Source organism: Triturus cristatus, chromosome 6, assembly GCF_964204655.1.
Source record: "Triturus cristatus chromosome 6, aTriCri1.1, whole genome shotgun sequence".
Taxonomy (NCBI): domain Eukaryota; kingdom Metazoa; phylum Chordata; class Amphibia; order Caudata; family Salamandridae; genus Triturus; species Triturus cristatus.
The window spans coordinates 427,022,253-427,038,145 of record NC_140589.1 but is presented as its reverse complement, the minus strand read 5'-3'; the positions used below and the strand labels follow the sequence as shown (position 1 = coordinate 427,038,145).

General features: G+C 41.7%; 1 protein-coding gene across 1 annotated transcript in view; it reads right to left on the bottom strand.

Moving 5' to 3' along the window:
- The window catches only part of LOC146817252 (glutathione S-transferase A4-like), a 300,640-nt gene extending 287,145 nt beyond the window's left edge, over positions 1–13,495 (bottom strand). The window contains exons 1-2 of the mRNA XM_085610840.1: positions 13,359–13,495; positions 8,764–8,869 (exon numbers count right to left, since the gene is read on the bottom strand). Coding sequence (XP_085466966.1) covers positions 8,764–8,850 — 87 coding nt within the window. The 5' untranslated portion in view covers positions 8,851–8,869; positions 13,359–13,495. The remainder of the gene's footprint in view (positions 1–8,763; positions 8,870–13,358) is intronic.
- Between the last annotated feature and the right edge of the window lie 2,398 nt (positions 13,496–15,893).

Here is a 15,893-nt window from a genome sequence, read left to right as displayed (position 1 = left end):
GGTCTGGTGTCAATCTGTTCAGTAGTTCCTGAGAAAATCAAAAGTAAAATCATATATATATGTGGGCGGAGTCTAACCACACATCTCATCCTGAGATCTGATTGGCTGTCAGCACTTCATCCAAGAAGTGTTGGCAGCCATCTTGGGATCAATATACATGATAGCACCTCATTAAAAAGCATTGCAGTTAATAGAAGGTTTTAAGACTTTAGTTACATTATAAATCATTTGTTGATGGTACCATACTCATTTTAGGAATTGTGGTATGTTCTAAGGTGATTTCACCATGTGAAAAAGCCTTCTGCTGGGATATCATGATTGAGAGAAAAATATTTTTTCATGCTTTTCCCACAGAGGTTTGGAAGGTGATCTATAAGCTAAACTGAGAGCTTATTTTCTGTAAATTAACATTATCTTTCTCAGTCATGTGAGAATGAAGTCTGACATTCTCAGTAAAACATGTACATCCAACAAGGGCAGAGACTGTCAGTTGATTCCTTTGTGTTCTACTGCAGCTTCCCAGAGTGTTCCAAAGAACAACTTGAGCGCTAACAGTCCTACTTATGATAAACGTATGGCACACCTGAAGCCATCTTGCTTGGATTAAAGTGGTAACTTTTAAAACATTTAATTTAAAAAGGAACAAAATGAGGGGGTTCATCTTTCCATAAAAAGTATGATTAGTGCTGCAGAAAGAAAAATTAGGGCACATTTTGAGTGACTTCTCAAATCCTCTTCTATTTCATTAAAATATTCTGTCATGCAGACTGAAACATGCACTTTCAATACCAGCAGCAGTTTTCCCTGGTGAGCAGTAGCTTTACTACAGTGATCTAATGAGCAAAAAGAGTGCTAACATTCTGAATTTATGGCAAATGTGTGACACATCTGAATGCCTTTGGAATCAAAGTAAAAAACTGAAAGTATTTCCTACTGAGGAGACTGCAGTAAATGAGGAAATTAGGAAACTTCATAACAAATAAGTCTGCCAAGATGGCCACCAGAGACAAAAGAGCCCAAATGTAGCCCAAATATCACCCAGATGTAGCCCAAGTATAGCCCAATGACAGAATGGCCCAGAGTGTTCTTAAAAACAACTAGAGCGCTTACTGTCTTCATTATGACAAAAGTATGGCACACCTGAAGCCATCTTGATTGGAATAAACTGGTAACACTTAAAACATTTAATTTCAAAAGGAACACAATGAGGGGGTTCATTTTGCCATAGAAATTATGATTAATGCTGAAGAAAGAAAATGAGGGCACATTTTGAGTGACTTCTCAAATCCTCTTCTATTTCATTAAAAAATTCTGACATGCAGACTGAAACATGCACTTTTAATACCAGGAGCAGACTTCCATGGTGAACAGTAGTTTTACTACAGTGATCTAATGAGCAACTAGAGTGCTAACATTCAGAATTTATGGCAAATGTGTGACATATCTGAATACCTTCATGATGGAATCAAATTAAAAAACTGAAAGCATTTCCTACTGAGGAGACTGCAGTACATGATGAAATTAGGAAACTTCATAACAAATAAATCTCCCAAGATGGCCACCGGAGACAAAAGAGCCCAAATGTAGCCCAAAATCACCCAGATGTAGCCCAAATATAGCCCAATGACAGAAGTGTGCAAAACACTTATTATTTTGTGTTTTTGCAGTGTTATATAGTGCAGACTTGTCAGGTATTGGAGTGCTTTACATGAGCATTGGTTACATCACACAAGAACAAATTCATTTTGGTTGTAGACATGGGGGGGCCGATTCACAGAACAAACTTGAGACAAAATCCTAAACTTAGTACCATTTTGGTATTCACAGAATGCACTTACTACTTCTGGTATTCACAGAATGAACTTACTACTTTTTCGATTCACAGAATAAACTTACTACTTTTGCTATTCACAGAATGGATTTACGACTACTAAACTTACGTCCGCACTCGGGCCGGAAATTCTGGCCCGGAGGCGGAGCTTCCGGCCCGGAGGCGGGGCTTCCGGGCCGGAGGCGGAGCTTCCGGACCACAGGTGGAGATTTTGGCCATGGCTAAATCTCCGCCACTGGCCGGAATCCCCACCTTCGGGCCAGAAGCTCCGCCTCCAGCCCAGAAGCCCCGCCTCCGGGCCAGAAATTCCGGCCCGAGTGCGGACGTAAGTTTAGTAGTCGTAAATCCATTCTGTGAATAGCAAAAGTAGTAAGTTTATTCTGTGAATCGAAAAAGTAGTAAGTTCATTCTGTGAATACCAGAAGTAGTAAGTGCATTCTGTGAATACCAAAATGGTACTAAGTTTAGGATTTTGTCCTAAGTTGGTTCTGTGAATCAGGCCCGGGGAGACTAAGTGATTTGACCAGAATCACAGAATGTCGAGCTGAAGCAGAAACTCAAACCTGGTTCCCCAGTTGCAAAGTCTGCAGTTCTGGAAGTAACACCACATCCTCTCCCCTAAGTGCAACATTTAATCAAGTGGTCAACTGGATAAAAAAACATAAAGGTAACAAATAATTTAAAAGTGCTTTCTCGCTATTTGAAAACTCAGAAAATATGTCCTTATTTTAGTCTTTTAAAGCACTAACCATAATTTTGATGCCAATAAGACCCTCTCATATATGTAATTTCTAAAGGAAATGCTCTAGGTATTACAGTTTTGATTACATCAAGATGACGTCAGGTGTTCCACACTTTTGTAGTAAATATAGAATGTTAGCAATCTAGTTGTTCATTAGGATACTGTTGAGAGGCAGAGGCCAGGAGCACAGACTCTGAAAATTGAAGGCAGGTAGGAGGGTGCAAAGGCAACAATTTAACCACACTGAGCAGGCAGGAAGGGCCGTGGCAGCACAACAGACTATGGAGGGCAGTGGAAAGTGGGGCAGGGGCAACAAACCAACAATACAGGACTTACAAGAGAGGCTGTGGCAATGTAATAGACCATTGTGGGCAGAAGGAAGAGGCAATGGTAGTACAACCATACATGCCAACAGACCCGATTCAGCCAGGAAACGTCCAATGTTTTTAAGCTCAAATGGGCTTTATTTTATCTGTCTCCTGTCTACAATCTCCTCTTTTTCAATGTAACTCAAAGGGGAAAATCAATACCCCAGTTTTTTTTTCAAAATCTCCCTCTTACCAAGTTCAAAATGTTCGCAAGTATGGTACATTGGATCATGGAAGGAAATGGGGTAGGGACATGGACTTGGATAACAGAGGACAGGAGGGACATGGAGAAGTGCACCAAACTGACCCTGCAGGGCAGGCATCAGGGTTTGCAGCAGCACAATACACCACACAGGGCATGCGGGACGGGAGTGCAGCACAACAATCCATAGAAAGCAAGAGGGAGGGGACAGGACCATCCACATGGACAACAGAGAACAGAGGGGCAAGAGGCAGGACCATAATGGACAGACAGGAGAGAAAGTTGCAGCATAACAGACCATAAAGGGCAGGAGGGATGGATCAGGGGCATTACAATGGAGCAGACAAGCCAGGAGGGAGGGAGTAGGGGTCTGCACATGTAAACAGAGGGCTGGGGGCAAGGGGGCAGGGCAGGAGCAGCAAGATAGCCATGGAGGTCAGGCAGGATGGGCACTAGAAGCAAGACACACCATGAAGAGCAACAGTGAGACTGTGATGGCATACACACAGACCATGGAGGGAAGGTGGGAGGGGTTCAGGGGCAGCTAACTGACCACACAGAAGACCATGCATGGCAAGTGGGAGGGTTAGTGGTAGCACAATGGCTATGATGGGCAAGAAGGAGGGTGCAGGGGCATGCACAAAGTACGATGGAGGATAGAAGGGAGGGTCAGGACCTGTGCACAGACAAGAAAGTTCAGGGGAAGGGGCCTCATAACAGACCGCACGGGGCAGGCAGGAGGAGCAGTTGCAGCACAACAGACCAGGGAGGGCAGAAGGGTGTGGCAGTACAATTGACCATGTAGGACAGGAGGAAAAGGCTAGGGGCATGGCATGTGGACAGGCAGGGTGGAGGTGGCAGGGACAGGTTACAGTCATCTGACAATGCTAGGCAGGTGGGAGGGGAGTGGCAGCTCAACAGAACACTCAGAGTAGATAGGGGTGGCAGGTCCATGGAACATGGTGGGCAAAAAGAATGGAGCAGGGGCATGCACAAAGACATCAGAGGGCAGGGGGAAGGAGAATAGGGGCAGCAAGCTAAGCACAGAGTTTAAGCAGTAGGTCAATGATGGGGCATAGAATTGGGCAATGGAGGGCAGGAGGAGTGGACTGCTACATCATACTAAATTGAGGGCAGTGGCAGCACATCAGACCATGCATGGCAGGATGGAGGAGGCTAGTCCATGGATTCACACAACAGAGGATAGGGAGGAGGGGGATGGGGCAGCAAGCTAACTGTTCAGAGAAGGCGGGTATTAGGAACGTTATTGTTTTTAAAACGTGTGTCTGTGCGAACTACTTAAAATATGAACAAGTATGCAGCATAATCTCACTTTTATTCAGGAAGAAGAGGACGTTTGTGACTGTAACTCCGGGCTCACTTGGCAGAAACACCCCCTGACCCTCCACCCCCTATCGCAAAATGTAATGCCCGTGAAAAGGGTAGGTGAACACAGTGTTATATAGAACATAGTCCTGAGAGCACGATTGAAAATGAAAACTAGATATAGTGTATGGTATAAACTATGCACCAAAAAGTGTGATATAAGATGAACCGGGCGTGAAATATAATATGCAATACATTGTGCGCAATGAAAGATTCATTGGAGAGCGCGAGATAGCACAGGCACTAGCGCGTGCTATGCGATATGCGCCTTGGAGTGTAATATGCACAGGGCAGTGTTGTGTAACCTAACTAGTCTCTAAAGTTGTAATATAAAATATGTGCTGGGGAGTGTAACATTGCATATGCACTGTGACAAAGATATGGATCCCAGATTGTAATATGTATGGCATAGCACTGTGCGTTATAACATAGGCATCGAGGAAGGCACGTTAGATGGGGCAATATAACCCGTGCGAAGACAAGTGTGGCATGACATATTCACGGGGTGGTGTTACAGTGCACATGGGCTAGAGAGTGTCATAGCATATGCACTAGCTAGTGGAATACAACACAGAGGTGTGTGGCACTCAGCAGGCAATGGTGGGTGTAACACAGCATTGGGCTCTGCCAGGAGCGCGCTGTGACTCTCAAGTGATGTTCGTCCCCTTTCCAGAGAGTAAAATAAAAAGTATTACACATCCGGCAGTGGATGTGTGTTTTATTAACCGTGAGGGAGGTTTCTTGCATAGTTTTGGTCGAATTTTTGTCAAATCCCCTTTGAATCGCTTGGTGTGCATGTGTATTAAATGTGCCCGTCAATAGCTACCCATGTTTGTATAAATAAACGACAAGGGTGTCTACCGGGATTAGGCACGGTAGGGCATCAGACATGTCAGAGCTTCACTAGTGGTGTAAATACATTCCACGTGGATTCATTGTATGCATAGTCGCCTTTTAATGAATATCACGCAAATTGTCATGGTGATAGGTACGTACGGTTTGTCCAGCATGTCCTAGGTGTTTCTATAAATATATATTTTTTAAAAATAATAAAAAACAGTGGCCGGCCCTGGGGATTGGGGTCAAAAAAATATAATTAGGAGACAGGCCCTGGGGGATGGGGTCATCAGGGCCAATAAATTCGAATAAGAAGGGGAACCACACAGCCCCCCTTCTTAAAAAATTAAAATAAATAAAAGACTGGCATCGTGCCGGAGGCCACGCCCTCTCCTTGCAGCACTCTGCAAACGCGCCCCCTGGCGAGTTGTAAGTTGGGGAATTAATTCCTCTTCAATACTGAGGGTCCCTGAGGGCCAACTAGCCCAATAGGCATCTCCAGTATGCACCAGGGAGCTGCACTGTAGACAGGTGTTCTGAGGCCAAGCCCCTTTTTACACCTCTCTGCAACGCAGCACTGTGGCGCTTACTGGAGGTACCTAGTGGTCTAGTTTGACCCTAGGGACCCTTAGGATTCAAGGGGACTTAATCTCTCAACTTAAAACAGCCACATGGCGCGTTTACACAGTGGTGAAGGGAGGGGACGGGGCCTGAGGTGACGTGTGCAAACACGCACTATGGCACGTTTTAAATTGGGGATATAATTTTCCTTCAATACTGAGGGCCCCTGGGGGCTAACTAGCCCACCAAGTGCTTCCAGTAAGCGCCACTGAGCTACATTGCAGAGAGGTGGTCCAGGCCGTGCCACTTTTTACACCTCTCTGCAACGCAGCTCTGTGGCACTTACTGGAGGTACCTAGTGGGCTAGTTGGACTAGGGACCCTCAGGATTCAAATGAACTTAATCTCCCAACTAAAAACGGACACAGGGCGTGTTTACACAGTGGTGAAGGGAGGGGACGGGGCCTGAGTTAACGTGTGCAAAAACACCCTGTGGCCTGTTTTAAGAGGTAGTTTTAACCCCCCTGCTCTATTATATACTAGGGGCTTACAGAAGAGGTCACGCTAATCACAGGGGGACCCCAATGCATAATGTTCCCTAGTGTATGTAGGTGTTTTCACTGTATTCTAAGTGTCTTTTAACATAGCACTGGCTCTAGGACTGGTTAGTCAGACTCAGTTACCACCAGTATCCGTCTGAAAAAGTTGAGGGTACAGGATGATTTTGCAACAAGGCTTCTTTCTGCTCTTCTTTTTGTTCTTTCTGCACGTTATCCTTCTTCCTGCACTTTTCTTCGTCTTTGAGGACTTCTGTTGCTTCTTTCTGCACTTCTTTTTTTTCTTTCTGTGCATTTTTTCTTCTTTCTTCACATGTCCTATCTCTGTAGGCATAGTTAGAAATTAGCATTTAAAAAACCTTTGAAATTCACAGAAAAAACCATAGGTTTCAGGCACGTTATAGTTAGGAATTAGCATTTATAAAACCTCAGAAATTCACTGAAAAAACCATAGGTTTCAGGGGTGTTATAGTTAGCTGGACTTTTCACTTGTACAAAACCATTGAAATTCCCCCGTTATAGTTAGTTCAGCTAACTATAACTCGCGCGCCCGCAATGCACTGCTGATGACGTCACATATTACATCACTCATGACATGGTCAGTGACATCACTCATGACATCACTGATGACATCTCAAATGACATCACTGATGACATCACTGATGACATCATCCTTGTGATAGAGTGGCAGACCTCCTCTCACCCTAATATAACCTTTGATACACACATTCAAAAATAGAGACTAAACTTTTCAAAACAATGGACATACCAATACCAGTTACAACAACCTCTTCAGTAATTCTAAGATCCACATACACATCCACTCATTCACCAACAGTCCTATACAGTCACTCATACATGTATTCACTCATCATATGTACTCATACACCTATACATCCTGTTACACAATGCCACTCATCCATAGAGTTACTCACACACATAGTCACTCATGCTAATAAAGAATCAAACATACATTTATTTGCATATACAGTTATACACACACCACCACACTTACTTCTACGGAAACTTACACATACTTAGTCTTTTAAACAATCACTTATAGAAACACATACTTATTCATACAGGAACTCTTTCAATCTCTCACTCTCACCTATACTCACTTATATACACCAATAGTCACATATACTAGTTTAAAATATATGTAGTTACTCATAAAGACACTATTGAGACAGTCATTCACTCACTAACACACCCATACACACACTCATCCACCCATACAGTCCTGCACACATGCTGTCTTCAACACATACAAACAGTGAGTCACTCATTCATGCACCTATGCACTACGTAATACCCCACCACCGAACCATGCAGACACTCAGACTGATACTCAAAAAACCAACTAATAACCTATATAGACACCCATGTAGCTACTCACCAACCCATGCAGCCACTTATACACAAAGTGAGAGACTGATACAGATATTTACATATTTAAACATTACTCACTAAGCCATGTATTCACTATGATACACTTAATCAGTCAGTTACACAATCAATTTTTCAAAAACAAATCATCCATTTAGACACTTATATACCCATTTATTCTTCCATCGACCTTGAGATATACATGTATAAAACATATTTAATTTTCAGAAAAACACACATTCACTGGCTGATGTAATCAGTGATGTCATTTGAGATGTCATGAGTGATGTCATGAGTGATGTCACTGACCATGTCATGAGTGATGTAATATGTGACGTCATCAGCAGTGCATTGTGGGGCGCGCGAGTTATAGTTAGCTGAACTAACTATAACGGGGGAATTTCAATGGTTTTGTACAAGTGAAAATCCAGCTAACTATAACACCCCTGAAACCTATGGTTTTTTCAGTGATATATATATATATTATATATATATATCAACTTTGCAATATAGACCAATTATGCACATTTAAAAATATTGTTTCTATTTCAAATACATTAAAATTAAAACAATGTGGTACATAATGCTGCATAATTTGCCTTTTGTTGCTGCCTAATTTAGATGACTATGCTGAAAAAGTTGGTCTTCCAGTGCTGCATAATCCAAGTAGCTCTAGTCAAATAGTAGAATGTTTGGGGCTTGTCATTATCATGATGAAACACATGCATGTGCATATTCCTTTATTAATATAGTTGTACTGGCTAACGTTATCTGACAACATTTAAATGTTTTTCGTTTAATTTTAAAGTGTTATGAAGAACTTTAGGACATATGAATGTACTAAATACTCAGATTATATTTAAATCAGTGTCTTTGGACTTGCAAACCAACCTCAACGCCAGCTGCCGCTAACAGCCACCGCACTGATTCCATTCGCCCTCGTCCGTTGAAATAGATGAGCTTCGGTTTCTCAGCCATAGTTCACGATTCAGACCTCCTGTGAAGTTAAACACAGGTCAACGTGTTAATCGGTAACACAAATATGGAGTAGTGTAAATTTTGATTCTATCTTAAGATACCTTAGGAATGTATCATAATCAGGCCTAGTCAGCACTCAAATATATTTTGTGTGATTAAGATGGAGTACCGTATATTTACAGGGCTCCACGTGTAATTGATACAATATTATAAATTGTGTTTTAAGAATAGTGACCAATAGAGACGTTTACAGTACTTATTCATTAATACTACAAAGGAAAATGTATGTATGTGATTTAATATGAGGCTAATGAGACGAAATGTATGTGCAACTAATATTTAAAGGTTCATGTGTAACATGACATTATATTCACTTGAGTGTATTTTAATTAATATTTATTATTAGCCTTGTGCATTACTAATGTGTTAGGAAACTTCATTTGCTATACATTCACAACTGGGCAGGTATTTGCAACCCAGTGCACTGTTAAGTTGACTAAATTTTGAGGCCCGTGTATAATTTCAGTGCAAGTTTACGTTGCAGTTAACATTTTATATGTCTTTAACCTTCAATTTGGAATGTTTTCATTCACATTTTGTTTTCTCTGCAGGTGTGGACAAAGCCTCATTAGTTAGTATAGAAGGGTTTTGTTTTCATTAGATAGCAAGGTATGAGAAGGCGAGGTTTAGCAAGGAGTAATGTGGTAACAAGCAAGGAGGCGAGTTCTAATGAAGGAGGAGAAGAATGACCAAGGACGAATTAAGTTGCAACTTATCGATGTGGGAAAGGTAGTGCAAGTATCCAATTTGTGCCGGAATCATGGAAAGTACTGGAGAAAGTAGCCTGGTATTACCTTGAATGCAACTAATATCTTATGCTGTAACTTAGTGAGGGTCAGAGAGATATTTTAGGACTACACGGGGAGCGCACCTATTCTTCTGCTTTGTGTGGCTTTATGCTACGTGACCCATGGTTAGAGTGCCTTCTACTGAAGACTCTTACCGCTGACATCTTTCTAATTTCACCTTTATCCAATGCTTCTCAGTTAAGGGTTGTCCCTTTAAGGTAGTGTAGGTAGAGAAAGTGTGCTCATGGTTTCCTTTGGGAATCATTCGATGTAGTTTAATACTCAATTATTTTTCCTGATTACTTGCATTTTCATTATAGAACTAGTTATCTGCGTTTTGTGGTGAATCTCTTTAGGAGATTCTGATTCATTTTGTTTCTTCTGTATTTCTAAATGATAATGTTAAGGCTGGCTTATATAAATTTGTTTCTAAATGTATGTTTAATCCTTACTAATTTTATATTTAGTTGTGGCCTGGATTACTGAGTGACCAAATTTGGTTAATCTATATTGAAATTATAAATTGTGATTAAGTTCTCCCTCTTACCTCTCAAGATGCTAGAAAGACCATCTGGTTGAGTAAGGATGTCTGCGTGGGCTCAGCTCTCTCAAATAAGTGGCTAAAAAAAATACTAAAGCACTGTGCATTGTCTTGTGCATCCAGAGTTGGTACTGATCCTTTATGCTCACTAATGCAACAAGGAAGCTCCTTGAGAAGGCTCAGTTCCCAAGGCAAATCTAAGAAAAGGTGGTTTCATCCACTTATTCATCCACTTTGACCCTGGTTAATTATCGGACATCTCACTGATAAAGTCTTGTGAAACTGCACTGAGAGCTGCAAGAGTGCAAATTTTATGACAATTGCGACAAAACAGATTTTTCAAAAACATTTTTATCGATGTCACAAACACATTCAAAATGTCTGGAACGGTCTGGTTGACCTGTGGTCAATTCTTTGTGAGAAAATAATGTAAAATGATTCTGCAGCCAAGAGGACATTGGTTACTCTGCTTACAGACCGAGTAATCCACATAGGTTCAAATGTATATTGCACGGGGGCAATACAGTTACAGTCTACAGTGCAGTAGAGATGTTTTTCGCCTCTTCTCCTTCAAAAATATGACCGATTTTTCTCTAATTTCTCAAATCTTCATCAAGTTTTTTTTCCTATCCGACATATGACGTCCACATTTCCTCTGCAATTATCCATCCTCTGGCATTTTTACACCACAAAAAAAAGCTAGGGCAAGTTTTATGCAGCTAGTGTGTCGCCAACTGCCGCTTTCTGAGCAATAGCCCTAGTGCTACAATTCTGTAGTGGACAATGTGCTTCTTTGGTTTTGGGTGTAAGGGAAAAATACAACAAGGCAAATACATGGCAGATAAGTTTCTTCGCAGCCTTGTCAGCTGAGCAACTAATTGTAACTAATAATCAGCCACAACGCTACATGTCCAAATCATGTGTAGGAAATCAGCTGCGCATGTCCAACATTGCAGACATCAGTCGGGTCGCTCATGGTAAATTGTGAGTACAATAACAGCAGTGAAGTGGTGACACCCTTAGTAGAAGTTTGTCCTGAAAACGCTCTTTGCCCAACACCTTCCTGACATATGATATGGCCTTATTCCATTCTGCATTTGAGAGCTGTATCCAAAGTCTGCACTCCAAATCTGTCTGACCTGTAAGTGAGAAGTAGGGCATTATGTAGATAGTGCCCCTTATAAAGATAACAGTGGGTGTCCACTGTCTAGCATGCTGCAATGAAGTCAACTTCCATAACAGCCCTGATTATAGTGGTTTTACAGAGAATCGCTCTTATGTATCTTTGGTGCTTTTATCACTCTAGCATAGAGTAAGAATTAATCCTCTCTCAATCCAAAAGAAGTCTGGGTTTCCTCAAACCTAGGTAGTGATTGTTCTCTATACCACTCACTCCTTCACAACAGCCTTCTGCCACCCAACTTGATACTTCTGCCTCTGTATGTAACATTTGAGAGTTCTACAATCCCTATAGCGGCACCTCAATTGCGAATGCTTCTACATTTAGAATCTACTAAACTGCCCATTCCATATTTTAAACATATAACATACAACACTCAGGGGCTGGCAATGACCCGGTACCTGGCACTGATACTTCAATATCATGGAGCCATAGAAGTCCTAAAAAACAGTGTTTCAATTTTGGAAGGGTCAACCAAACAGTCAGGGAGAAAGTACCATTGTGAGGTTAGGTAGTAGCATTCCATGTCTGGAATTCCAGGTCGAACTCACTTGTAGGGCACACTGAAAGTATGTTGAACTTAATCCTGGGCTATATTCCCATCCAAATCAGGGAAGATTGTAAACTATCAAATGTGTGAAACATTTTCTTTGAAGAAGAGTCTTTAGAAAACATAAAGGTACCTGGCATGTGTCTTGACTTATCACCTTGGGAGAATCAAGATATTCACGCTCAAGTATGTCCTCCTAATACATAAATCCTTTCACAAAAGATACTTGAGTGTATATTACTGATGTTTCATTAGCCCAATACAACTCTACTGGGTCATCAGACAGAAATTTGAGAGGTCATCTCACCCACAACTTATCGTGGTATGCTTTATCATAGGTAACCTCTCACATTGGGGTACAATAGTACAATTCCAGCATACTCAAACAAGTATGTGAGGCTTGGGAGTTCTTAATTAACTGTTTCAGGACAATGTCATTGGTCCAGTTGGAATAGTAGCAAACAAAATACCTAGGGGTAAATCAGTAGAAATTAACTAAACTAAATTTTGTTTCTACCGATCTTGCTAACTACCGACAATCTCGCTCCTCCCTCTGTTGGATAAGTTGCTGGCAAAATACAATACATTAATCAGCAACTGACAACCTACCTTGAATCAAACAGCTTATTAGACCTCTCTCAGTCTGGCTTCAGACCGCTTCACAGTACAGAGCCAGCTTTACTTGCGGTCACTGACCATATCAAATGCTCCCTTGGTGCTAATGTACCTAAAATTCTAGTTCTGCTAGATAGTTCAGCAGCATTTGATACAATGTTTTATCCACGGCTACTTGACAGACTACAGGAAATCGGGATTCATGGTATGGCTCTCCAATGGTTAAGGACTCCCTGTCAAACAGAACCCAAATGGTCGTTCTGGGTCCTTACGAGTCCAGAACTATGTCACTTGACTACAGGGTCCCTCAGGGCTCCTGTCTCAGCCCTACGCTTTTTAATATTTATAGGGCCCCCATTGCTAAATTAGTCCGAGTTTTTGGGTTTGAGATTATTTCATACAATGACGATACGCAGCTGCTCTTTTCCTTTGGGAACAATCTGTCCAAATCAAAAGCTTGTTTTCTCCACCGGGATGAAAACCATAGCAACTTGGATGTTGGAAAAAAGATGTCAGCTTAACCCCTCAAAAACTGAAATGATGTTATGCGGACAAGCCCAAATTCTCTGGGCTCCTGACTGGTGGCCATCAGAGCTGGGTCCTGTCCCTGTACCCAAACTAGTGGTAAAATATCTGGGAGTCTGCCTGGACCAATTTCTTTCTATGATGAAAGCAACATGTACACTCAGAAAGCAATGCAGAGCTACAACTGTACAATAATCCCGCCCGCACTATTTTCTACTTTAAAATAAGCAGTGAGTGGAAGATACTCACCGGGGCTGCCTTGCTCTGCCTTGGTTACACTCCCAGAGCGATCCAACGAGTATGATGGAATGAACATGTGTGAGGCACTGATAAACACATGCAGAAGGCAAGAGGGAGGGTTAGAAGAGGGGAACCTGCCAATCGCTTGTAGGCTAGTGGGTGTGTCTGCGTCACCAGTCAAATACCAGAAAAGAGGCCTTTCAATAGGCTTAAATACTCGTATGTTTTTTTAGCCGCCCTGGTTTGTGCATGTCATCATTGTTTATGGTAATTTTTACGGTGCGAAGCTTCCATGTAAAAAAGGGAACAAGCATTGGCAAAGCTAGTAGGTCTCGCCTATGGGACCTACTGGCTTTGCCAATGCTTTTTTGCAAAGCTGAAGAGTATCTGTAAAAAGCTGTGCTTTTTGTCAAGGCAGTCTAGTATTGGTATGAAAAGAAAAAAGGTGCAATGACACGTTTATTGTTGGCTGCCATGTTATTTTGTCCACGCACATTCATCAACATACAGGCATGTGCCTAGAGATTGACGGGGTGCCATTTTCTTTTATTTCTTATTGACCGATCCAAGGTGGCCGGCGCAACTAAGATCAGTCAATAAAAAAAAAAAGTAATAATAAGTTAGCAAAAATGCTTTTGTGGACAGCAGCTGGAAGCATTTTGCTGCTTGTCCTGCCAAAACCCCCAAAAATATTTACGAGAACAGCCTAGGTGGGGCAATAATGGGTTTGTGGGAGCGGGTGGAGAAAAGTAACATGACATGATCAGAGGGCACGAGGGAGAGAGCAACATAGGGGAGAAGCACAAGATGGAAGGAGAAACATAAGGGGGAGAGGCAAACAAGGAAGACAACAATACAGAACATAGGGTGAAGAAGCACACGGAGGAGCGAGACGAACAAGGAGCGCAGAGGGAGCAGGACTCAGACGAGGGAGAGCAACAATGAGTGTGGAGGAGAGAAGGACACAGAAAAGAGAGAGCAACACAAAGCATGGAGAGGGACAGAGGCACACAATGGAGGCAGCTAAAAAAACTCATGCACTGTCATGGAATGCTTAAGTAAAGAGAAAAAAGAAGTTCCCCAAAAGTAAGCAGTGGAAGGACACACGTAAGGAAGCCAATGCTCCAGGAAATGGATGAACACCAGATGGACAAGACAAGCTAAGAAAAAAGAAGCATGAAAAATTAGAGTGACGATAAAGCTAACTAATGGCAAGCACTAGGCAGAATTTAAGCCCACTGAAGATGCTTGGTAAGTTGAAAATAAGACTTTGCAACTAGACAATTGCATTGTCTCATAGGCTCAACTTCAAAAGAAAGAACACACCCCAAGGCAGATAATGTGGGCTCTCACTGCTGTTGAGCCACTTATTTTCCTTTACTTGGCAATGCCTGCTTCAACCAGATCATGGATTCCCTGTAAAGCTAGAGCTACTGCATCAGTGCCACCAAACAGTGAGAAATCCTAACCTGTTGAACTAAGCATGTTATAAACAAGGATAGTTTTCTAATTGATAATTAAACAAAAATTAAATGCCTATACAATTCTACCTCCTTCAATAGAATGTTGTTAAGTATTTATACCACCCCAAACGCCTACCTTGGAACAATATAGCATTTGCACAATTGCCCCTCAAACAGATCTACCAAGCTTGTGCATCCAGAGTTGGTACTGATCCTTTATGCTCACTAATGCAACAAGGAAGCTCCTTGAGAAGGCTCAGTTCCCAAGGCAAATCTAAGAAAAGGTGGTTTCATCCACTTATTCATCCACTTTGACCCTGGTTAATTATCGGACATCTCACTGATAAAGTCTTGTGAAACTGCACTGAGAGCTGCAAGAGTGCAAATTTTATGACAATTGCGACAAAACAGATTTTTCAAAAACATTTTTATCGATGTCACAAACACATTCAAAATGTCTGGAACGGTCTGGTTGACCTGTGGTCAATTCTTTGTGAGAAAATAATGTAAAATGATTCTGCAGCCAAGAGGACATTGGTTACTCTGCTTACAGACCGAGTAATCCACATAGGTTCAAATGTATATTGCACGGGGGCAATACAGTTACAGTCTACAGTGCAGTAGAGATGTTTTTCGCCTCTTCTCTTTCAAAAATATGACCGATTTTTCTCTAATTTCTCAAATCTTCATCAAGTTTTTTTTCCTATCCGACATATGACGTCCACATTTCCTCTGCAATTATCCATCCTCTGGCATTTTTACACCACAAAAAAAAGCTAGGGCAAGTTTTATGCAGCTAGTGTGTCGCCAACTGCCGCTTTCTGAGCAATAGCCCTAGTGCTACAATTCTGTAGTGGACAATGTGCTTCTTTGGTTTTGGGTGTAAGGGAAAAATACAACAAGGCAAATACATGGCAGATAAGTTTCTTCGCACCCTTGTCAGCTGAGCAACTAATTGTAACTAATAATCAGCCACAACGCTACATGTCCAAATCATGTGTAGGAAATCAGCTGCGCATGTCCAACATTGCAGACATCAGTCGGGTCGCTCATGGTAAATTTTGAGTACAATAACAGCAGT